The sequence below is a fragment of the Cetorhinus maximus genome, chromosome 14 (assembly GCF_964194155.1).
Source record: "Cetorhinus maximus chromosome 14, sCetMax3.hap1.1, whole genome shotgun sequence".
NCBI lineage: Eukaryota > Metazoa > Chordata > Chondrichthyes > Lamniformes > Cetorhinidae > Cetorhinus > Cetorhinus maximus.
In genome coordinates, this window is record NC_135892.1 from 198,283 (window position 1) to 222,834 (window position 24,552).

The following is a 24,552-nucleotide window of genomic DNA, read 5'->3' on the forward strand; positions in this document are numbered from 1 at the left end:
AGTTTATTACTGACTTATTATTTAATTAACGTGTCGATTCACTTATCTGATGTATTTTTTGCAGCCCACACCTGCGGTTTAATAACATTACTTTGATTTCAACGTCTGGACTTCGCGGAAATCAATCAAGCAACATACGTAGAAAGTTCAAAGCCTCAAGGTGTGTGCACCAACTGTTGTAAATTACCAGACATGTTTTGTTCATAAATTATTACTAACACAAAAAGAAAAAGGACAAGTTGCTTAAACGTGGAGTCGCACCCGAACAATAGAGGGAGAGCCTGGAGTGAATTTTGTCAAAGAGAGGTTTCATGTTTTTACTCTGAAAGTACCAAGAATTATTTTACATAGAATTTACAGCACTGTTCAGTCCCATGAATATTTACAGGCTATTCAGTCTTCACATGAATCTCCTCCCTCTCTACTTCATCTAATGCTATCTGCATTTCACTTTCTCCCTTTCTCCTTCATGTACCCATCGATTCCCCTCAAATGCACCTTTGCCATCGGTCTCAACTACTCCATATGGTAGCAAAAGCAAAATACTGTTAATGCTGGAAATCCACAACTAAAGCAGAAAACACTGAAAATATTCAGCATGCCAGACAGCATTTGTGGAGAGAGGAACAGAGTTTAATCCAGGCATTAAGGCTCTTGCCTTCCAGCAGAGTCAGCGAGAGCCCTGCCTCTTTTAGGGAAGGTCCACTGTGTTAAGTGCCACGCGAGTGGTCAGCAGCAGGCCTTCAAGGACCCTGGCAGCAGAAATCTCACTGCCAAGAGCTGCTGGCCAATCAGAGGCTGGCAGCTGCTCACTGCTGTCAGTGCCACCGGTGGAGGTGGCAGCTGCTCACTGCTGTTAGTGCCACCGGTGGAGGTGGCAGCTGCCAGAAATGCACCCACTAGAGGCCCAGGATTAACAAGAGACCCAGGCTCAGTGAGTGAGGGATGGGAGTCGCAGGGAGGGGGTCACTAGCTGGGGTGGTGGGGGGCAGAGTGGCTGGAAGAAAGGGCAGGGGTTTTATGACACAGCAGCTGGTAAAGGCTGAGTTATTTCAAATCCCAGAGGGAAACTTTAAACAACTGTCATAACCTATATTTTCAATTGGTATGTTTGAGATGCAGCTCTGAATTCAGTAATAAGACCACCAAGCCTCAAGAAGTTTTTTATATAAATTAAATTAAACATTTATTAATTTAACAACAAATTTCAACACACACACATGTCTACAAATTACTACCATAATAACTATTAAACAAATCCCAAAATTAATCACTCCCAGGTAATCTTTCCCAAGGCAAAAATAACCCATAGACTTAAACAGATACCAGGCAAAGCACATTTTATCTTACGAATTCAAAATGAGGTCCCTTTCAATTTGTTCCTTCACAGACACAGCACACAGGCTGCTTAGATATTACATGCCTCTGATCCACACACAAAACTCATTTCTGTTTATACCTATCCTTCCCTTTGAATGTAAATTCTCATTATATCACCAGCCCCTTTGATCTCTGCCACTTCTAACAATAAAACCCCTTTCATAGTATCAATTTTATTAATAATATAAACATATTGCTTGGTGTCTCCTAGCTAGGTGCAAGATTTCACCACCAGTCTTTGAATGGTTTATTCAACAAGATGCAAATGTACCCTTTACCTTACTGTTTAACATCTCAAAACTACTACATATAAAAGCACCCAGACTAGCTGGCTTTAATCCAATTACGACACACACACTCACACCCACAGACACAGACCCTAGTACATGTCCAATTTAAAATAATTTCCAGTAACATTATATACATTAATATCTTTATGACAAGGGGTTGGTTATCAGTGGGTCCCTCCTCCCTGATGCCAGGTCACTTGATCCCTGAGTGCCTGACAATTAGGGACCCTGTCCCACCCCACCCGGGAGCCAGCTAGCAAACATGATATGGTTTGCTTTTCGGGCTCTCCACATGCCGACTGTCTTGCCCGCCATTGGTTGAATACCAGTGGAGGCAGGGTGAGGCACTTATTAATTGCCTCAGTTGGCAGCGTGGCAGAAATACCATGCACCAGCTTTCCTGCTCCAGACTTAATCGGGGCAGAAGCAAGGGAGGAGACCACATCCCCACCCGGCACCCTCCTGCCCAATTAAATGACCCCCACCTCCAAACTCACTTGGGGGAGGGGATTAAATTCCATCCAATGTTTCAGGTCAATGACCTCCTGTCAGAACAACAGTTGTGAGTTCCACATTTTCTCCACTCTCTAGGTGAAGACATAGAAAGTTAGAAACCTGGTCATATGTAGAGGATACAGCAGTAAAGGGGAAAGTTAGATTGGGTACATTTGCTTCACAGAATCCTCCACATTGCATGCACCTGCACAAGCAGCAGCACCTTTTGGAGCAACAACAACATGATATCATTGTCATCACAGGGAAAGAAAACATTTTGAAGGCGTCTGGTGAGATTTTTCCATACACCTTGTTGGTTACCTTGGTAATATTCAGGCAATGTTGTGACTGAAAGAATAACAAAGGTACTATTAGGTAGGCCTAAATTGGAGAAGTTCGTCAGAATTTTAGCAGCCCCCAAGAGATGGGAATGGAACTGGTGGGGGAGCGGTAAAGTTGCAGGCAGCCGTGGTAGATCAGCTCCCTGACTGGGTCCTGCTGCCAGGGAATTTTACTGACGCTGGGACCGGAATTGGGCAGGCTGCCTGCCACAAGGAGGTGGGCTGCCAATTTAAATATGTAAAGGCCCTATTAAGAGTAATTTTACCAGGCTGCCAGCGTTTTGCCGACAGCAGATCAACTAACTCCCTGCCGTGTGGGAGGCTGCGAGCTAAATGGAGGCAACCCAGCAGCGGGAGGATTTTTATATCAGTCACCGGCTGGCCAGTGTAGTTACTGTTGTTTTGTTGGTAAGGGTGATAGCCAATTTACACACAATGATTTAACACAAACGGTAGCAAGGTGCGGTTTGAGAGATGAATGTTGAGCAAGACTCCAGCACAACACTCCCGTGGCTCCAGTGATGTCCCCGAAGGGGTTTCCCCTCTAGTTTTTGATCACTCAATTTTTAATTTTTTTTAGCCTACTTTCTGTAGGCTTCAGGGCCCTTGCCTGCTGTAGCAGTTGCCACCACTCCTGATGGGGCTGCTGAAGTGCCAGCCTTCTGGTTGTGCTGGCAGCTATTAGTGATGGGCTGCCATTCTGAGTAGGACGGAAATCCTGGCGGCAGTCAATTAATGAGCTTCCACCTGTAAATTCAGATGGAAGGCCCGCCGGATGCCCATGTGTGTCAGGGGAATGCATTTCCACAGGCCATTCGCCCGACTGGTAAAATTCAGACCATTCCATCAGGTAACAGGTCAAACATTCGAGAACAGCCAGATTGTTGTAATTTGATAAAACGTTTTTCAGTGTTGGTTATTACAGATATTTCAAACAATAATTATTAGGGGAGCAACATCTTTAAACGAGTATAACAAATGTATTTATAAAACAAAGTCTTTCATATCCATATTTGAGAAGGTATTTTGAGCCCTACCACCACCACCCTCCCGCCCCATTATCTCCCAAAACAGTATAATTTTGATGATCATAAGTGGCACCCTTGACTTGGTAGTAGCACTGCCATCTCTGTGTCAGAAGATAGTGAGCCAGACTGGAGTAGGCAATCTGGGCTGATGCTTCAGTGCAGTCCTGAGGACATGTTGTATTGTCAGAGGTGCGGACTTTTAGATGAGATGTTAAACTGAGACCCTGCCTGCCTGCTCAGGTGGATGTAAAAGATCCATGGCACTATTCGAACTAGAACAGGAATGTTGTGCTTGAGTTTTGCGCAACATTTATTTCTCAAACAACATTTTGCTGCTGTTTGGGGCAAATCATTGTATGTAAATTGGCTGTCACTTTTACCAACGAAATAAGTTACACTTCAAGAGCATGATACTGACTGTGAAGCACTTTGAGACATCCTTTGGAAATGAGAGGCACTATACATGTGCAAGCTTTTCTTTCTTTGCCAATAAGCAGAAATTAGACAAGCATGACAGATAATGGGCAGAATTTTCTGCCTGCTGGGCGGGCGGACCCGACCCAATCTCCGGTGGGCGGGGAGACGATCCCTGCCGGAGAAGCGGGCCCCGCCGCCGTTTTTCGTGGGCGAGCCAATTAAGGCCCACCCAGCGTGACATCCGGTGGGAAGTGCTATGCAATCCCTGTGCAGGCGGAGGGGGGGATTCTCCAAAAGCGAGAGTGTGCACTTTCGCACATGCACACGAAAGAGCGCACATCTCCCTGAGGCTAAGTGCTGCCTCAGGGAGATCGCTGACACTTTTAAAAACGTTAAAAATAGAGAAAAAAAACCCTTAACCTGTCCCCCTCATGAGATGGGACATGTTCATAATTTACATTAAAACTTTATTAAACTTTTAAATCCCGACATGAAACCTTGTCTCGCCGGTGGATGAGGTTTCATGTTTTTTCTATTCCCCACTGGGGCTCCTGGCCTGCCCACCAGCATTAAGGTTGGACAGGCAGGTCCCTTACCCTTAGTTGTTTCAATGATCCTGTCAATGGCCTCAATTGGCCATTGACAGGTCGACGGGCCCACAGCTGATTTTGCTGTGCCCCCGCCTTCCTGAAAATTTAAATGGACTGGGATGACATCGGGGGTTCTCCCTGACATCATCCTGTGTCATTTTACACATCAGTGAGCTGGCCCCGCCCCCTGCTCGCTGACAGCAAAATTCAGCCCAATGATATGAACTCACATTCAACTTATGCAGCACATACAATCTGATTGAGCAATGCAATTTGTTTTATTGAAAAATGAAAAATGCTTTGGTTTAATCAGTTACTTGTTCAGTTTTCATATCAGATTGCTCTGAGTTATCCACAGAAGTTGTCATTGAGGCAGGAGAATATTTTTTTTTTTCCCTACCACCTTCAAAATTTCATATGCATGATCTCAGTGCGAGCTTCACTTAGCCCAGAGTATAAACAGTGATATTACATGTCCACTATATACTTAATTAATTTTAGAAAAAATTGAATTGTCACTTAAAACTGTCCTTTTCCCTCTGCAGTTACAGCTACAGCCATGATGATTATGCACAAATGTCATTGCAGACTTGGGTTAATGTGGTGACTGGCAAGATGATTGGTATAAACAGAGCCGCAAAATATGTACTAGTGACAGGAGACACAAAGGTGCCATATGAGCATCTAATCCTTTGCACTGGACAACAGTATCAGGTAAGTATAAGTACTCACTTAAGCAAATTGTATAGTATTTATGATCATTTAATTCCTATTTTTGCTAAATTTCTGTCCTCTGATCCTTTCTCAAAGGCATTGACTCCTTAATGGAATTTGACCACTTTTTGCATGTAAGGCTAACAGTGTGTGCTGATGGCTGGTTACAGAGCTTATCTCAGCCATTCTGAACTTAACGCAGGGCCTAATTGGCATTTTCTATCTCCTCCCAGGAGTGTGTTGGTTGCCTATCCCCGTCTCACCATCATTAAAATCAGAAGTGGTCGGGTTGGATAGGTATTGATGTTAGAATTTGGACTTTTATCTTCCCACCCAATCCAAACCTGCCCATTTTTGGGAGTTAAAATTCCCCCCAAGGTATTCAATATAATATGATACAGTATTTCTCTATTGTGATGTAAGAGCAGGTTGTTACATGTATATGGCTGACGTTTAGACTTGAGCAGAGACGTGCTTTGGTCTTGGTAGATGCTTGATGCCACTCTTGGAGGTTATCTATATCCTGTTATTTCTTGTGGTTACTTTCCAGCCCAAACAACACTAAGGGTACTATATAAATGCAAGTTATTGCTCACCCATTGCCTTTATGTTTGCTGACCAAAATTGGCTCAAAATCTATCACCACCTCCAATTTAAAATTTCCATCCTCATGTTCAGGTCCTTTTGTGGTCAGTGACAACAGTATTGCAGGGAGAAACCACCTGTTGAGATACATCTTCATACAGCTAGAGGCACCAGCACAACCTTTTCAAATTATGGTGATCGCCCTGCTGGAATTTTCATTGTTCCAGGGCTTTTAAAAAATAAGAAGTAATGGTTGAATTATATATAAGATTATTAAGGTTGATTAAAATTAGATTTTCCATTGTACAGGTTCCTTGTCCCACAGGAGTAGATATAACAGAAATGCTGACCAATGAGAATGTGACAGTTAACCCTAACCAGCAATTTATGGGATATGTGCCATCCAACCTTTTTATCCTGAACAGTTACGATGATTGTGAAAATGCACTGCGTTGGCTCAGCAAGTATAGGACACGGGCTAGAGGTAGAGTTTTCATATTACTATAAGTGTCATGAATGCTATTTTCTGTGACATTACTAATAGTGAATAGTAAATGAGCCTGCGTTTACACTATTTACCACCTAAAGGCGGTGAGAATTACGTCAGAGCAGCACTTGGGAGCAGGAAATTGGGCTGCACCCAGAATGTTCCAGGTGATGGAAATTAGGCAGGAACCGGATGCCGTCGCAGATCCAAGTTAACGGCCACTGGCATAAACTTAGTGTTAAGAGGCGGGTCAAAACTGGAGCCAATGGGAATCTCCACTGGTTGGCGTCATACCTAGCACAAAGGAAGATTTAGTGATGTGTAATGAGGCAGATTTGATAAGGGAGCTTAAGGTGAAGGAACCCTTAGGAGGAAGTGACCATAATATGATAGAATTCACCCTGCAATTTGAGAGGAAAAAGCTGGAATCAGATGTAACGGTATTACAGTTGAATAAAGGCAACTACAGAGGCATGAGGGAGGAGCTGGCCAGAATTGACTGGGAGGTGAGCCTAGCAGGAAAGACAGTGGAACAGCAATGGCAGGAGTTTCTGGGAGTAATTTGGGAGACACAGCAAAAATTCATCCCTAGGAAGAAGAAGCATACTAAAGGGAGGACGAGGCAACCATGGCTGACAAGGGAAGTCAGGGACAGCATAAAAGCTAAAGAGAAAGCATACAATGTGGCGAAGAGCAGTGGGAAGCCAGGGGATTGGGAAGCCTACAAAGACCAACAGAGGACAACTAAAAAAGAAATAAGGAGGGAGAAGATTAAATATGAGGGTAAACTAGCCAGTAATATAAAAAAAGATTGCAAGAGTTTCTTTAGATATATAAAGGGTAAGAGAGAGGCAAAAGTGGACATTGGACTGCTGGAAAATGACGCTGGAGAAGTAATAATGGGGAACAAAGAAATGGCGGAGGAACTGAATAGGTACTTTGCGTCAGTCTTCACGGAGGAAGCCACGAGTAACATCCCCAAAATTCAAGAGAGTCGGGGGGCAGAGGTGAGTATGGTGGCCATTACCAAGGAGAAGGTGCTAGGAAAACTGAAAGGTCTGAAGGTGGATAAATCACCTGGACCAGATGGATTACACCCCAGTGTTCTGAAGGAGATAGCTGAAGAGATAGTGGAGGCGTTAGTGGTGATCTTTCAGGAATCACTGGAGTCAGGGAGGGTCCCAGAGGACTGGAAAATCGCTAATGTAACCCCCCTGTTTAAGAAGGGAGTGAGGCAAAAGACGGGAAATTACAGGCCAATTAGCCTGACCTCGGTCGTTGGTAAGATTTTAGAGTCCATTATTAAGGATGAGATTTCAGAATTCTTGGAAGTGCATGGTAAAATAGGGCAAAGTCAGCATGGTTTCATCAAGGGAAGGTCATGCCTGAAATCTGTTAGAATTCTTTGAGGAGGTAATGAGCAGGTTAGACAAAGGAGAGCCAATGGATGTTATCTACTTGAACTTCCAGGAGGCCTTTGACAAGGTGCCGCACAGGAGACTGCTCAGTAAGATAAGAGCCCATGATGTTAGAGGCAAGGTACTAGCATGGATAGAAGATTGGCAGTCTGGCAGGAGGCAGAGAGTGGGGATAAGGAGGTCCTTCTCAGGATGGCGGCCGGTGACTAGTGAAGTTCCGCAAAGGTCAGTGTTGGGACCACAACTTTTCACTTTATACATTAATGATCTAGGTCATTAATGATGAAGGAACTGAGGGCATCCTGGCTAAGTTTGCAGATGATACAAAGATAGGTGGAGGGACAGGTAGTTTTGAGGAGGTGGGGAGGCTGCAGAAGGATTTGGACAGGTTAGGAGAATGGACAAAGAAGTGGCAGATGGAATACAATGTGGGGAAGTGTGAGGTCATGCACTTTGGTAGGAAGAATAGAGGCATAGATTATTTTCTAAATGGGGAGAGAATTCAGAAATCTGGAGTGCAAAGGGACTTGGGAGTCCTAGTCCAGGATTCTCTTAAGGTTAACTTGCAGGTTGAGTCGGTAGTTAGGAAGATCAATGCAATGTTGGCATTTATTTCAAGAGGACTAGAATATAAAAGCAGGGATGTGCTGCTGAGGCTTTATAAGGCTCTGGTCAGACCACATTTAAAATATTGTGAGCAATTTTGGGCCCCGTATCTCAGGAAGGATGTGCTGGCCCTGGAGAGGGTCCAGAGGAGGTTCACGAGAATGATCCCAGGAATGAAAGGCTTAACATATGAGGAACGTTTGAGGACTCTGGGTCTATACTCGATAGAGTTTAGAAGGATGAGGGGGGATCTGATTGAAACTTACAGAATACTGAAAGGCCTGGATAGAGTAGACGTGGGGAAGATGTTTCCATTAGTAAGGAGAGACTAGGACCTGAGGGCACAACCTCAGAGTAAAGGGAAGACCTTTTAGAGATGAGGAGAAACTTCTTTAGCCAGAGAGTGGTGAATCTATGGAATTCATTGCCACAGAAGGCTGTGGAGGCCAGGTCATTGAGTGTATTTAAGATCAAGATAGATAGGTTCTTGATTGGTAAGGGGATCAAAGGTTATGGGGAGAAGGGGGGAGAATGGGGTTGAGAAACTTATCAGTCATGATTGAATGGCGGAGCAGACTCAATGGGCCGAATGGCCTAATTTCTGCTCCTATGTCTTATGGTCTTATGGTTGTGGTTGTGCCAGGAGAAGGGCTTCACTAAGTCTTCTGTCACTAGTGAATATGGAGATCTTGACTGAAACCTAATGAGTATATAAAATAATAACATTTTTACAATGTACTTTAATAACACATTTTCATATTTATGTGATATGTTTATTATATATTTATCTATAATGTACAAACTTTAATGATTGTATGCTCAATATTACTTTATTGCTGCTTTATTGCTATTTTTCTTTTCTTTCTGGGGTCATGTTAATTTTCAAGAGTTTAGATATTTGTTCATGAGATGTGGGCATTGTTGGCAAGGCCAGCACTTGTTGCCCATCCCTAATTGCCCTTGAGAAAGTGGTAGTGAATTAAAATGGGGTTACATTGAAAGATAGTTTGCGAAGCACAGCTGTAGTCCTGTGCTTTGCTTTGCATGTACATAATCGAGCAAGATACTTGAATTCTAAACATTTCACCTATTTGAAGTGGCCTAGAAGCATTTGCATTAACTACAGATCTTAAAAAGTGCTATAATTACATGATTCCTTGTCACAAAAGATTTTCAAACCTTTTTGTTTTCTGCAATTCTCATCCCTGTTGTTCACACTGAGCAGACTAAGTCAATGGCCAGGCTTTTCCGGTCTCACCAGCAGCAAGCATTGTCATGGGCAGGACATGAAAATTTGGAGAATGCCTTCCCATCCCATCCATGATGATGCCCGCCACTGGTAGGACCAGAAAATCCCGCTGAACATGTCTGGTATCTTTCCTTCTCTGTTCTCATCGTCCACTCAACTGTGTATCTCATCTGCTCCAAAAAACTTTCCCTCTTTGTCTTTCTTTCTCCGTCTCCCTTTCCTCTACAACAGCACAGATCCTCTGTCTCTTTTCTCTCCTCATTCCTCAGGCCACAGCATTGCTGAAATCATTATTGGCAGATTTTTAGGATGTTTGCATCGCAGTGATAACTAAAAGCAGCCAGATTGGAGCCCAATATTTCTCTCTTAAACCAACTCCAAAAATCACTCTTATTAATTAAGGAGGAACATATGGCATAAATTGCGCCACTTTGTATGGTAGGACATTTTTCTAATATTGCTGTAGTTAAATAACAAATTATTTCAGTATTTTTGTTCTCTGGATTCAATATTTCCCCATTTTTTCTTTCTCCGGTTTTTGTAATATTTTCTTCCCACTTTTCTATGTTCTATTTTCTCTCCCTCTGCATTTCCTTAGTTCTAGAATATTTCCTCTCTCTTTCTTTGGCTATTTGTGTGTTTCAAATAATATTTTCCCTTCCCTTTATCTTTTTGAGAATTTTTTTCTCAATTCTATATCTTTCCCTTCCTCTGTATTTCTCTTGTACCGTTATGTTCCACACGAGCATAAACACCCACCCTATTTCAACACACCCTCTCAACGTAACCTTCTATTCCTTTCTCCCTCATATTTATCTAGCTTCCCCTTAAATATATCAATGGTATTATCCTTGATTGCTCATTTCCACATTCTAACCACCCTCTGGGGTAAAGGGGTCTCTCCTGAATTTCTTATTTTCTATATTAGTGACTCTCTTATATTTATGGCCCCTAGTTTTAGAAGCTTCAAAGTGAAAACATCTTCTCTAAATCCACCTTATCTTAAAAATGTTATGGTCGAACGTGATTGAAAAAAAATTGTAATTTGGGAGATGTGTAATGTAATTGGAAAATAATAAAAGTAAAACAAAAGTAGAAAATAGCAATCTCCTGTATAAGAAAATTGAATGTTGGTTCAATGTACATATTCAATATACAATAGACTCTATGTACATAATATATGCAAGAAATTTTAAGATATGCTCTATTATCATGCAGCCAGTATGATGTAATGATTTATAATTATGTTTAGTGACATCTAGCTTTGTTTCCCAACTGCTGAATTTATTTGGAATTTTAGACACAGTACCAAGTTTTTCAAATGCATCATATATTTTAATTAACTGTAATTTGCGGTGTTATTTAGAGTGGCTATGTTGAAGAACACACATGTAAACCCATTTAATTATGTAATTTACTGTTAATTTATTTATCAAGGATATATTGTAATTAGCTTATATTCATTTGAAAAATTCAAATGATCCTGCTTGATTAGGAGACGAAGAAGGTCAAAACATTTTCAGTGCTAACCAAGTCTGGTAATGAATGTAATTTAATTCTTATAATTGGTCTTCATATTATCCACATATGAATAACTTAAATACAGCCTACCAGGTTCATTTAGGATTAATGTGATGTGCCTGCAGTCTTAGTCAGGAATGCATTTTCAACAATCCTGTTAATGTTTGCAGGATCTTTTATTTTAGGATGTTGATACATCAAATTAAAGCATTTAGCATTTATAGTACATGGGCTGTCGATTAAAATTAAGCAATTGCTGACGAATGTCTATTTGTTGCTTCATTGCCATTGTTAATCAATTGAATTATTGAAAAGAAATCTAGCATTTGATTTCCTGATCCTTGTCCTGTCTTATTAGCCATATTGACTATTACAAATATTAGCAATCTGGAACTCATGTTGCACTGCTCTAAGTGAATTGCATGATATGTTATTTTATAATGGCAGGAATATTTTAGCATATAACGCACTATATAATAACTTATATATTATAAGGTGGTTGATATACTAAAGATTTCTTTGCAGACAAAAGTAATGATTTCTCTTCCTGCAATTGCTTTCCCACTCTCTAATTCTTTTTGCTAACTTTCTCACTGTACTTTTCTCTTGGTCTCTTTCTGAGCTCTCACCAGCTCACTCATGTGTTTTTCATGGTTGTGTCCCAGCATAAGAGGAATGGATTGGGGGAGAGCTGAATCTGGTGTTTGGTGAGTGTTTTTTATTCATGGAATGTGGACGTCACTGGCTAGGCCAGCATTTCTTGCCCATCCCTAATTGCCCTTGGCATTTAAGAGTCAACCACTTTGCTGTGGGCCTGGAGTCACATGCTCCTCCAATTTTGGCATCCTGCTCAGATTTCCTTCCTTAAAGGGTATTAGTGAACCAGGTGGGTTTTTGCAGCAATGGTTTCATGGTCATCATCTGACTTAATTCAAGGTTTTTATTGAATTCAAATTTCACGGTGGGATTTGAACCCGGGTCCCCAGAGCATTACCCAGGGTCTCTGAAATACTAGTTAGTGACAATACCTCTAAGCCACCGCCTTCCCGAGGAATGCAAGGTGAAATCTTGTTGAGGCTTCAGAGGTCTCACCTGCTGGCTGGAGAGCTGACGAGAGATGCGCACTGCCTCTTTTCAGGAAGGCCCACCAAACCACAAGCCAATCAGACAATGGTGAGGCCAGCAGCAGGCCTTCCCCAGGAATCAAAACCCTGGGGGTGGAAGTCTCACCTGCCAAGAGCTGCCTGCCTCTGAATGGCTGGCAGCTCTTGTGCTCAGCAGCACCACAGGGGAGGCCACTGCTGCCAGAAGGACAGGCACCAGAGACCCAGGATCACAGAGTAACCCACGCCACAGGTAAGCAATGTTGGGGTGGGTTTCGCGGGATGGGGATTTTGGAGAGAGGAGTGTAGGGAGGTTGGCAGCAAGGGCAGGGAGGTAGCTGTCAGCGGGCGTCCCCCTGATCAGTCGCTTGATCAGGCACTGTGCCTTTGATCCAAGGAGCCCCCCCAGGTGGTGACAAACCGGTTGCATGGTTTTAGCTGCTGTGCATGCTGCATGGCAACATGTCCACCTGCAGCTGAGTTAATACCAGCAGCAGAAAGATGAGGCCCTTTTGTGGCCATTAATTGGTCACTTAAGGGCCTTTTTAAAAAATTTTTACGGAGATGTGGGCCTCACTGGCTGGGGCAGCATTTATTGCCCATCCCTAATTCCCCTTGAGAAGATGGTGGTGAGCCACCTTCTTGAACCACTGCAGCCCATGTGGTGTAGGTACACCCACAATACTGTTAGGAAGGGAGTTCCAGGATTTTGATCTAGTGACAGTGATGAAACGGCGATATAGTCCCAAGTCTGGGTGGTGTGTGGCTTGGAGGGAAATTTGTAGGTGGTGGTGTTCCCATGCATCTGCTGCCCTTGTCCTTTTGGTGGTAGAGGTCACGGCTTTGGAAGGTGCTGTCAGAGGAGACTTGGTGAGTTGCTGCAGTGCATCTTGTGGAGTACACATTGCTGCCACTGTGCATTGGTGGTGGAGGGAGTAAATTTTGAAGGTGGTGGACTGGGCGCCAATCAAGCAGGCTGATTTGTCCTGAATGGTGTCGAGCTTCTTGAATGTTGTTGGAGCTGCACTCATCCAAGCAAGTGGAGAGTATTCCATCACACGCCTGACTTGTGCCTTGTCAATGGTGGACGTGCTTTGGGGTGTCAGGAAGTGAGTTACTCGCTGCAGAATTCCCAACCTCTGACCCAGTCTTGTGGCCACAGTATTTATATGATTGGTCCAGTTCAGTTTCTGGTCAATGGTAACCCCCAGGATGTTGATAGTGGGGGATTCAGCAATGGTAATGCTATTGAATTTCATGGAGAGATGGTTAGATTCTCTCTTCTTGGAGATGGCCATTGCCTGGCACTTGTGTGGTGCGAATGTTACTTGGCACTTGACAGCCCAAGCCTGGATGTTGCCCAGGTCTTGCTGCATTTGGACATAGACTGCTTCAGTATCTGAGGAGTCACGAATGGTGCTGAACATTGTGCAACCATCCACGAATATCCCCACTTCTGACCTTATGATGGAAGGAAGGTCATTGATGGAGCAGCTGAAGATGGTTGGGCCTAGGACACTGCCCTCAGGAACGCCTGCGGTGATGTCCTGGAGCTGAGATGACTGACCTCCAACAAGCACAACCATCTTCCTTTGTGCTAGGTATGACGCCAACGCATGGAGAGTTTTCCCCGATTCCCATTGACTCCAGTTTTGCTAGGGCGCCTTGATGCCACACTCGGTCAAATGCAGCCTTGATGTAAAGGGCAGTCACTCTCACCTCACCTCTTGAGTTCAGCTCTTTTGTCCATGTTTGGACCAAGGCTGTAATGAGGAGGTGGGATAGGAAGGTCAACCATGGGCCTTCCCACCCAGAACTTAATCCTGCCTAATTAAATGCCCTCCCGCCCCCAAGCTCACCACCAGAGAGAGCAGAAGATACCGTAAGGTGCAGGATTGGATTATATGAGTACTTGGAATTGCGATCTTCACCTGGCAGTACTTTGAGAGTGGCTGGACCCTAACATTACCCATGTGTGTTGGCTGCAGAGGGATTTAGGAGTAGTCATGTTATGAGACTTGGGAAGACTGAGAGAAAGGAGACTGGTGCCTGGATGAAAAGTGAGCACTCAAGTGATAGTTTGAGCATTGGAAGGACTCAGGTCAGATCTTCCAGAAACCTAGAGGGACACTATGCCCCATGGGCAGTCAGGTTGGGAACTATGACAGGACTGTAAGACCAGCTGGAACAGAGTTAGATTGACTGAGAAATTGGATTCTGAAGCTGGAACATAGAGTCAAGTGAACAGGAATATGGAATCACTAGGGTAAGGGCATGCAAAAGGACCTTGTCTGAGGAAGTACTAACAAGGGTGCAGGGTGCCAGAGTGGACTTCAAAACTATATGTGGAGGCAAAGAAAGCAACCCAGTATATAGCCTGCGTATTTTTTCCTTTTTCCAATTACAGGTTTAGAACGGGTAGGTCGGGGTGGCCAAACCTGCAAATGGAACATGGACGTTGCCAGAGAATACAATAGAGATGTCATACCAGACAGCAACAATGTTGAGAGTTCGATGTATTGTGCAAGGGTGTAAGAGGATGCACAGAATACTCACCACAAGAGGCTGTGAAGATATTTTTAGATAAAAACTGGGAACACAATTTAAGTGTGGTCACCACATTTTTTGGAATGGCTAGAGGCAGGTTTCCAAAATTTCATGGGAGCATCATCTAAGGAAGCTCAGGACAAAATATTTAATTTTTATGTTTTCAAGCATGTCCTTGTTTACCACTCCCCACTCAAGCAAGGTACATATAATTGTTACTAAGGGCTGGATTTTCAATCTGAGGTTGGGAACCTGATGCCCGGATAATTTCCGGGTCCCGACACTAACCCATGTCAGTGTCACAATGCTATTTTCAAATGTGAAACACGTAATTGGCCCATGAGTGAGCCTGGCGCTCAATCAGCAATGCCAGGCAGTACATAGAAACCGAGGGGCCTTTGAAACGGCGAGCAGCAGCAATGAATGGGTTTGCCGTTTGCTGAGGATATGTTGCAGGAGGATGCTGATCAGGCCAGCACTGGCACAGGCATCCAGGGGCAGTGCTAAGGTTTCCAGTGCCTCTCCTGAGGCATTGACGGAGGTTATTGTAGGCCAGAGCACAAATGTCTTGAGACCAACTGCCTGGATAGGCGCAACCTCCTATGGCACTGGGCTCTGTCTTTTGCAAGTATCTGACTTATGGATGGTACATCCATTGTCTTGGGTAGTGTCCTATCCTTGCATACCCTTAGTGAGTTCCTCTGCCGTCCTCCTGAGCAGGAGGATGTATCTGCTGAAGTTCCCCCTTGCTACTCCAATGTCAGAGTAGCCTATCTCCATTCCCTCAACTAGCCCTCATTTTTCAGTAGGGCTTCCTCTGTCAGCCTCTGCTGCTCTGGTAATGCCAGCAGCCTGACATTCCTCTCAGGACTCCAACCTCTCACTACTGAAAAATGCAAACCTCTCAGCACCAGCGAAGGCAACTTTCTGCCATGGTTTGAGCAGACAAGCTTTATTCTGCCTCTCTTAAATGAAGTGACCAGTGTATCCATTATCCCTCATGGCCCCCTGCTGTAAGCACGTTAGCTACACCCTGCGTTCTCCCCATACCTGACAATTGAAAAGGCAAAACTGCTCCTTAAGGCCTGTTAATGAACTGATCAGTGAGTTAATTGGAGGCATATGGGTTTCAGAAACTCTGCATCTTGTCCCCCCTTTGAAAATCATGTTGTATCCCAGGAGCAGCAGGATCCAGTACCACCCTCCAGCGGTTTTCAAATTGTGCTGTTCCCACTCTCATCAGTATTTGAAAATCTAGTCCTTAGTATCACCAAAATTGAATTCAGCCTTTCTCAGTTTTTTGGGCACTGAGTCTCATAAAAAAAACTACTGTCGGGGTGGTGGAGGCAGGAGGTGGGGGTGGGGGTGGGGGTGGGGGTGGGGGGGGTGGGTGATGTTGCGGAGGGGAGAGACTTACGTTTAGCTATCACTTCATTGACACGACATAGTCGCGTGACTCATTCGGCTGTTGGTCCCACCAATATACCTTTGCTTTGGCACCCGGAACGATTTTCAGGACAGTTTGAATCCTGGTAATCAGAGCTCCAGTTTGAAACAGGTGAAAGGCTCTTGAATACATAGAAAAAGGAGTCAAATGATATAAAGACTCCGATGCTAGTTTAATCTCCATTAGTCTGACAGCTACAATTTTTTGCTCCTGCCCACCAACTGTCAGTGCTACAAATCAAGAGAAGGCCAGTTCCAATGATGGATTTGAAGCAATCATCAGCTGCTCTTAGAGACATTTCCTGCAGTAGCTTGTGGGTTTTATTCACCTGCCATCCAGTGATCATGAAAAGTGTTATATAATTCCATTTTTTTCCTTTAGTGATTTGAAAGTGCTTGTAGTTGCTTATTTTCATTACAACCTGTCGAGGAACTCTGGCATTATATTTCTTTCATCTTGGAAATCTTTCTAAGATTGCACTCTGGGAAGAGGAGTTGCCGGAGGCTGAGTATGGTGCAAATGGAGATATCACTAATAGGAAGAGGTGTTCTCATACAGAGTTTATAAATCTAGGACAACATTCCTGCAGCTCTCAGAAGAAGCTTTGATTCTCTTGAGGAATTGTTAGAGTTGTTCAGATTATGTCAAAAGGTCTCAGCCAACTGCCAGAACTAGCAGAGCCTGATACAGTGCGGTCACTGCAGTCCTTAACACGTTTGTCTCTGGCTCCTTCCAGGCTGCCACAGAGAACAAGAACAAGAGCAACATCAGTCAGTCTGCAGCCTGCGCTTGCATTAATCAGTTGGCTGATTCCTTTTTTGCTAGAGCAAATACATTCATAACTTTCCCTGTGGACATTCAGAAGCAGAAGGCTAGAATTCAGTGGCTTGTACAGACTGAAGGATTCTTCCAAGTTCAGGACATCAGTGACTGCACACACATTGTCCTATGGGCTCCTTAAAATAATACCACTGCCTTCATGAATCACAAGGGCTTCTGGTTTATTCATAGGCAACTGGTGTATGATGACCAGCAATGCATCATGCAAGTCTGTGCCTGCTTTTCTGGCAACTGTCACAATGCTTTTATAATACAGCAATTATCCAACCCCCACTGTTTGCCCTGCGCAGCAAGTGAGAGGCTGGCAGCTTGGAGACGAAGACTTTGCTCTGCACACTTGGCTCATAACTCATTTTAGGAACTCAGACACATTTGTAGAGCTCTGCTACAATACCATAAAGAGTATCCCATATTATTGTGGTTGCATGAGCAGCAACTTACATTCATATAGCACCTTTAAAGTAGTTAAATGTTCCAAGGCATTTCACAGGAGTATAATTATACAAAAAACAATTGACACCAACCCAGGGGAGGGGATATTAGGGCAGGTGACCAAATGCTTGGTTAAAGAGGAAGGTTTTAGGGAGCATCAAAAAGGAGCAAAGGCAGAAAGGCAGAGAGATTTAGGAAGGGAGTTCCAGATCTGAGGGCCAAGACAGCTGATGACATGGTTGACAATGGTTGGGAGAAGGACATTGGGATTGGCTGTAATTGGAGGAACACAATTCTCGGAGGCTTGTGATGTATGCTGGATAGCTTTGTTTTGCAATGGGACAAGTCATGGGGCTACCATTGAAGGAGTTCCTTCAGCAAGGTGAGGGAGAGGACACTGAAGAAGCACGGAACAATGAGGTATATGACGCTACCTTCAAAAACAGCTCCTCTGACATGTCCTCCTTCTTCCTTAACCGAGGTTTTCCATCCACGGTCGTTGACAGGGCCCTCAACCGTGTGCGGCCCATATCCCGCGCAGCCTCCCTCACGCCTTCTCCTCCTTCCCAGAAACATGATAGGGTCCCCCTTGCCCTCACTTATCACCCCACCAGCCTCCACATTCAAAGGATCATCCTCCGCCATTTCCGCAGTTTGGTTTCCACCAAGGCCACTCAGCTCCTGACTTCATTACAGCCTTGGTTTAAACATGGGCAAAAGAGCTGAACTCAAGAGGTGAGGTGAGAGTGACTACCCTTGACACCAAGGCCGCATTTGACCGAGTGTGGCATCAAGATGCTCTAGCAAAACGGAGTCAGTGGGAATCGGGGAAAACTCTCCATGCGTTGGCGTCATACCTAGCACAAAGGAAGATGGTTGTGATTGTTGGAGGTCAGTCATCTCAGCTCCAGGACATCACTGCAGGAGTTCCTCAGGGTAGTGTCCTAGGCCCAACCATCTTCAGCTGCTTCATCAATGACCTTCCTTCCATCATAAGGTCAGAAGTGGGGATGTTCGTGGATGGTTGCACAATGTTCAGCACCATTCGCGACTCCTCAGATACTGAAGCAGCCTTTGTCTAAAAGCAGCAAGACCTGGACAACATCCAGGCTTGGGCTGTCAAGCGGCAAGTAACATTCGCACCACACAAGTGCCAGGCAATGACCATCTCCAAGAAGAGAGAATCTAACCATCTCCCCATGAAATTCAATGGCATTACCATTGCTGAATCCCCCACTATCAACATCCTGGGGGTTACCATTGACCAGAAACTGAACTAAACCAATCATATAAATATAGTGGCCACAAGAGCAGGTCAAGGGCTGGGAATTCTGCAGCAAAGAAATCACCTCCTCACTCCCCAAAGCCTGCCCACAAGCTACAAGGCACAAATCAGGAATGTGATGGAATACTCTACACTGGCCTGGATGAGTGCAGCTCCAACAACGCTTAAGAAGCTTGACACCATCCAGAACAAAGCAGCCCACTCAACTGGCACCCCATCCACAAGCATTCGCTCTCTCCACCACCGATGTAGAGTGATAGTAGTGTGTATTCTACAAGATGCACTGCAGCAACTCACCAAGTCTCCTCCGACAGCACCTTCCAAACCTGCAACCTCTACCACCAAGAAGAACATGGGCAGCAGATGCATGGGAACCTGCAAATTCCCCTCCAAACCACACACCATCAAAATTTGGAACTATATTGACGTTCCATCGCTGTCGCTAGGTCAAAATCCTGGAACCCCCTTCCTAACAGCACTGTGGGTGTACCTACACCTATATGGACTGCAGCTGTTCAAGAAGGCAGCTCACCACCACCTTCTCAAGGGCAATTAGGGATGGGCAATAAATGCTGGCCCAGCCAGCGAAGCCCACATCTCTTGGAAGAATAAAAAAAAGTGACTCCAGTCCTCCTGATTCACCCTTCCTACCTTCGCCTGCTCCTTGTTCATTTGAGCTAAATACATTCCTCAGAACACAGTTCATTATCCAAGTCAGATGAGGTGCCGATTTCCAAGCTGGCGCTTGGCAGAATAAAAGAAATTGATGATGCATCTTCTGGAGGGTTAAGCAACTAGGTCAACTGATTGACCTAGAAAAAGTAGAGAGGGACAAGAGTTTAGGTGTGGTTACAAGGGTAAGCACTAAGATCAATGGCAGAAACAGTGCACCATCAGGTGTCATGCTTAGCATGTGCCTGTGTGTGTGTAATTGGGAGAGTTAATTAGAAAGAGAAAAGGAAGGAAAGATGCCCATATACACCCTGCTGTGTGTGGCCTCCAGCCTTGACATCTCCGATGCTGTCTTTACCAATGATGTTGACGGCAGCTTTTTCCCAGCGTTGTCAGTATGTGAAGAGTGGCACAACCTCCTCCTGTGCTGATTGTTTCTCTGCTATTTAGTGCCAGCTTCTCCGGCAGGGAAAATTAAAGTAGGTCAAAGTGTTCGCTGGGCAAGGATTTTCAACATTTAAAAGTCAGTTTACCATAGTGTTCATGATAACAAAAATAAATGAGGAAGATGTAGTAGTGAGGCAGGAACAGCTTTGGAGAGTGAGTGCAAGCTGGAATATAATGCAATAATGCCTTCTCTGGTGACTAATGTAGAAGCATGAGAAGCGATGAAGGGAAAAAATGATAGTGCTGAGACAAAAGTGGGGTCATTGATGGGCTGTGAGATGCCAAGGGGAATCTTAACTTGGCACTGCAGGTGACATCATTGAATCTCTTATGGCACTGCAGCCAAGTCCTTTCAACCAAGTTTTCCATCAATCATTCATGAAAATCTCCATCCTGATTTAACTAGGTCCACCAACATATATGCCCTGTACTGGAAAGCCTCAGGGCACTGCTGGAACACAATTTTGTTTACAGCTGCAGTGTTGCTTCTCTTTATTCTTCGTGAAAAAATACACCACCTTTCAAGCTATTGAGTAGGTCTTTAAGTAGCTGTCCCACCAAATTTACTAACTTCCAATCAGTGAGTTATGAGGGTCAACTGCAAAAAAAATCAAATTGGTTCTCCAACAACTCCTCTACATGGCCACTGTTTCCTGACTGGCCAGTGTCTGTTTCTCACTCGCATGCAATCATCCTTTGTCTCTAACACCCCTGGCTAAATATAGTACTGCTGGTCTGCCAAAAATCTCTTAATTGCTTCAATTTTCTTTGTGTCTCCCTTCTCGATCTCTTGTTTGTATCACTTTCCTCGTCCTTACCCTTGCACAAACACTCATTCTCTCTTGCTGCTCCTCTGTTTCTGTCTTCTCCACTTGTCAACCTTGATGTTAACTTGTGGTGAACTTAATGCCTTTGTGGGGTGGGGTGGGATAGGGGGTGTGGGGTGTTGGTCCTCGTTTAAATGGAGACTGCCAGACTCCCACTCAAACCTGGCCAGATCATAACCTGGCCAGGAGCAGGAGCAGGATATCTGGCAGCCGAAGGATATCACTGGGAGCCCCGAGGGAACTGCTTCTGGTACTAAGGTAAGATCTTTTGAATATACTCTGACGGAGATCGGTTGAGAGGGAGTTGGAGCAAGTAAGGAAAGCCTGGCATGGCAAAGGTCAAGGTTTTCTTGTTGGGCCCTAAAACACACTACTGTTCCTACTAACCCACAAGGAAACCTAAAATAAAAGCTATAAGATCTTGCCTCATGGGGCCTTCGGTGAAGCATCAATTCTTGCCAGCTGAGCCCCGGGCTAAAATTATAGGGCTGTCCCAAAGGCATCATCGGGATGTGATTTGCTTAAATAAAATAGGACCCTACTGCCTCGCAGTGGGTGTCCTGCTGAAATGGGAAAACAATGGGATGCAATGGGGCAGGTCACTGCTTCATTTTAACACTGCCATTGCTATTTCCCTCCAGGTGAGAGAAGATAAAATAAAAACATTCATTTCTGTCTTTAGTCATCTACTCTTCCAGTTTGTCTCTTTATTCCCTTCCTCCTCTGTCTCTTTCCCCATCTTTCCAGATCTGCCAGTCTTCCTCCATTTTTTGACCTCTATTTCTGTCTCCCTAGCTATCTTTTTTCTACACCATCTCTCTCAGTTTCTCCTCCTTCACTTCTTTCTTCCTTTCCCTGCTTTATTTCTAGTTTTTCTTTATTTCTTGCATTCAGGGCACACACACCGTGCACCACTGCCTATGTTTTTCTAGGTACATTATCTAACTGTTGCTGGGTGCTATTGTGTGTATTTCATAATCTCAAAATAAGAAGGTAATTTTCTTCATCAGATTTGTATTCCGAGAAAATTTTAATACATCCATTATAATTATTGATCTTTTTCCAGGAAATATCATTGTTTATGGGAACACAATTGACGCTTACATCACAGTGAATACCATTGTGTCTTTTGGAATTGATGGCTCTTTCGTACATCTGGTGAAACCACCTTCGAATTCGAACATCAGTTGTTTTAACAATTCCGCGATAGAAACTGCAGTAGAGGAAGCACTCAGGAAAGCTAAAGTTTCTGTGTATTCTAACTGTCTGCTTGCTCAGTGGAATGCTGGGAATCTCCATGATCGTATAATCCATTCAACTTTCACCACTGATTCTCAACCATTGAGTCTACAATGCTCCGTAAGTTAAAAACTTTCGAAGTAAGCAATTCCAAAGACTCACAGCCCTCTGAGTGAAGAAATGTATCCTTATCTCAGTCTGAAATGATTGACCCCTTATCCTGAGACTGTGCCCTCATATTCTTGAATCCCCAGCCAGGGGAAACAACCTCACAGTGCCTACCATGTCAAGCCACTTCAGAATCATACAAGTGAGATTATAATATAAGTGAGTTAGAAGTATTGTACAAATTTAGCTTAAAGAGCATGATGTAGTATTTTTTACAGATCCAGGTACAAGCTGGGCTTGATTGCAAGCCAAATCTTCCAAATTGTAGGACCTTTAGAATGGACAGGGATGTTGGGAAAAGAGAGGAAGTAGCAATATTCATAAAATACAGCATTACAAAGAATTTCAGTAAGAGTGATCAGGCAGTGGACATACAATGGGCAGATTTAAGGAATAACAATGGATGTAAGGTTCTAGTAGGTGTTGTCTACATACCTCTTGATACTAGTGATATAGTAGGGGGATATATAAATATGGAGATCAGGGAAACGTACAGCAAAAATGTGATTAATAATGGGAGATTTTAATTTTCACATAAACCGGGAGAAGCAGAACTGGTCAGTAGGCAATGGCAATGAATTTTCAGAATGTATTTGTGACTAAAATAAAAGCAAAATACTGTGGATGCTGGAATTATGAAATAAAGACAGAAAATGCTGGAAAAACTCAGCAGGTCTGATAGCATCTGTGGGGAGAGAAACAGAGTTAACATTTCGAGCCCATATGACTCTTCTTCAGAGACGAAGAAGCGTTAACTCTGTTTCTCTCTCCATAGATGCTGTCAGACCTGCTGAGTTTTTCCAGCATTTTCTGTTTTTATTTTATATATTATGTATTTGTGACTGATTCTTACAACAACATGTTTTAGAATCAACAAGATTTGGTTTAGTGATGGTAATGAACCAGAATTAGTTAACAATCTGACCATAATAGAACATCTTGCAAATAGTGTTCATAATATGATGGAATTTGATATTAGATTTGAGAAGGAGAAGGGAGAGTCACAACCACAGTTGGCAATGCAAGGAAGGCAAAATTTGAAGGGAGGAGAAATGAGTTGACTACAATAAATTGGAATGATCTATTATTGGGTGGGAAATATTCAAAGCAGTATTTGTTACAATACAAAACCAATGCATATCCCTATAATATAAAGGCTCCACTTGTGGTTAAGCATCAAGCTGAAAGAAAAGCTTTGTATAAAGGCATGGAAAAGTGAAATTCCTGCAGATGGGGTCACTGTAAAAAGCAACAAAGTGATAAAAAGAGGTACTAGAAGAGAATATTGAATTAAAACTTGATATGGGTATCAAAGACATCAGCAGAGGTTTTATAAATATATTAAATTGAAAGAGAATGATCAAGGGGAACTTGGGCTCATTTAAAGACTGATGCAGGCAAAACAATAAAGGATAATAAGGAAGTAGCAAACTTATTAAATTAGTACTTTGTATCCGTTTTCACAGAGAAAGAATGGGACAAAGTACCAATGGTACTTGGGAACCTTAAAAAGCTCAAGGGGAGGAACTTATTGGAATAAATATACCCAAAGTATTAAAAGAAATAGGTGAAGAAATTGCAGCCATGTTTGTCATAATTTTCCAAAGCTCCTCTAAATTCAGGAATGGTGCCAGTGGATTGGAAAATTGCAAATTTCACTCCATTTGTTAATAAGGGGAGTACAGGTAGAGAGAAACCAGATTTAGAATTTTACCTGCCAAGGGGAGGCAAGGTCAGGTTTGGATGGGACATTAAATTCCTGACAAGTGGCACTGGGGCAGGAACCTGACATGACCCTGCCCTACTGTTTGGTGTTACTTGGGTGGGTTTGCAGGCCAGCGGGGATCTCCCATACAACTGTCGGATAGGTCATTACAATATGCATACAGGCAATTAAATTTGAATTTAACCCAGCATTCCGCCTTTAACAGCCAGTGCATAGGTTTCACAACAAAAACAAAAATAAAGATACCTGGAAAAACTGAGCAGGTCTGACAGCATCTGCAGAGAGGAACACAGTTAACGTTTCGAGTCTGTATGAAGAGTCATTCGGACTCGAAACGTTAACTGTGTTCCTCTCCGCAGATGCTGTCAGACCTGCTGAGTTTTTCCAGGTATTTTTATTTTTATTTTTGTTTTAGATTTCCAGCATCTGCAGTTTTTTGCTTTTACCATAGGTTTCACGAGCTGTCTGCAACTTCCCAGGGTCAACGAGATGAGAGCACAGCAGGGAGTAATTGCTCAATTACATTGCCTTGCTGGGAAGCCTTTAAAGAGTAAAATTGCAAAGCTTGTAGTCAGCCAGTGAAAGGCTTGTGCCTGCTAGATTAGTTCTGAGAAACTGAATTCATTACTTTCCACTGCCTTGGAGTATACTCACTTTTTCTGAATGCCATTGCTGTTAACCTTCACTGCAGCTTGGGA

At 43.5% G+C, this 24,552-nt stretch overlaps 1 protein-coding gene across 1 annotated transcript in view; it reads left to right on the forward strand.

The window, feature by feature from the left end:
• cfap61 (cilia and flagella associated protein 61) overlaps positions 1-24,552 on the forward strand; it is a 216,307-nt gene that overhangs the window by 128,623 nt on the left and 63,132 nt on the right. Inside the window, exons 18-21 of the mRNA XM_078557547.1 lie at positions 65-160; positions 5,087-5,255; positions 6,150-6,324; positions 21,788-22,080. Coding sequence (XP_078413673.1) covers positions 65-160; positions 5,087-5,255; positions 6,150-6,324; positions 21,788-22,080 — 733 coding nt within the window. The remainder of the gene's footprint in view (positions 1-64; positions 161-5,086; positions 5,256-6,149; positions 6,325-21,787; positions 22,081-24,552) is intronic.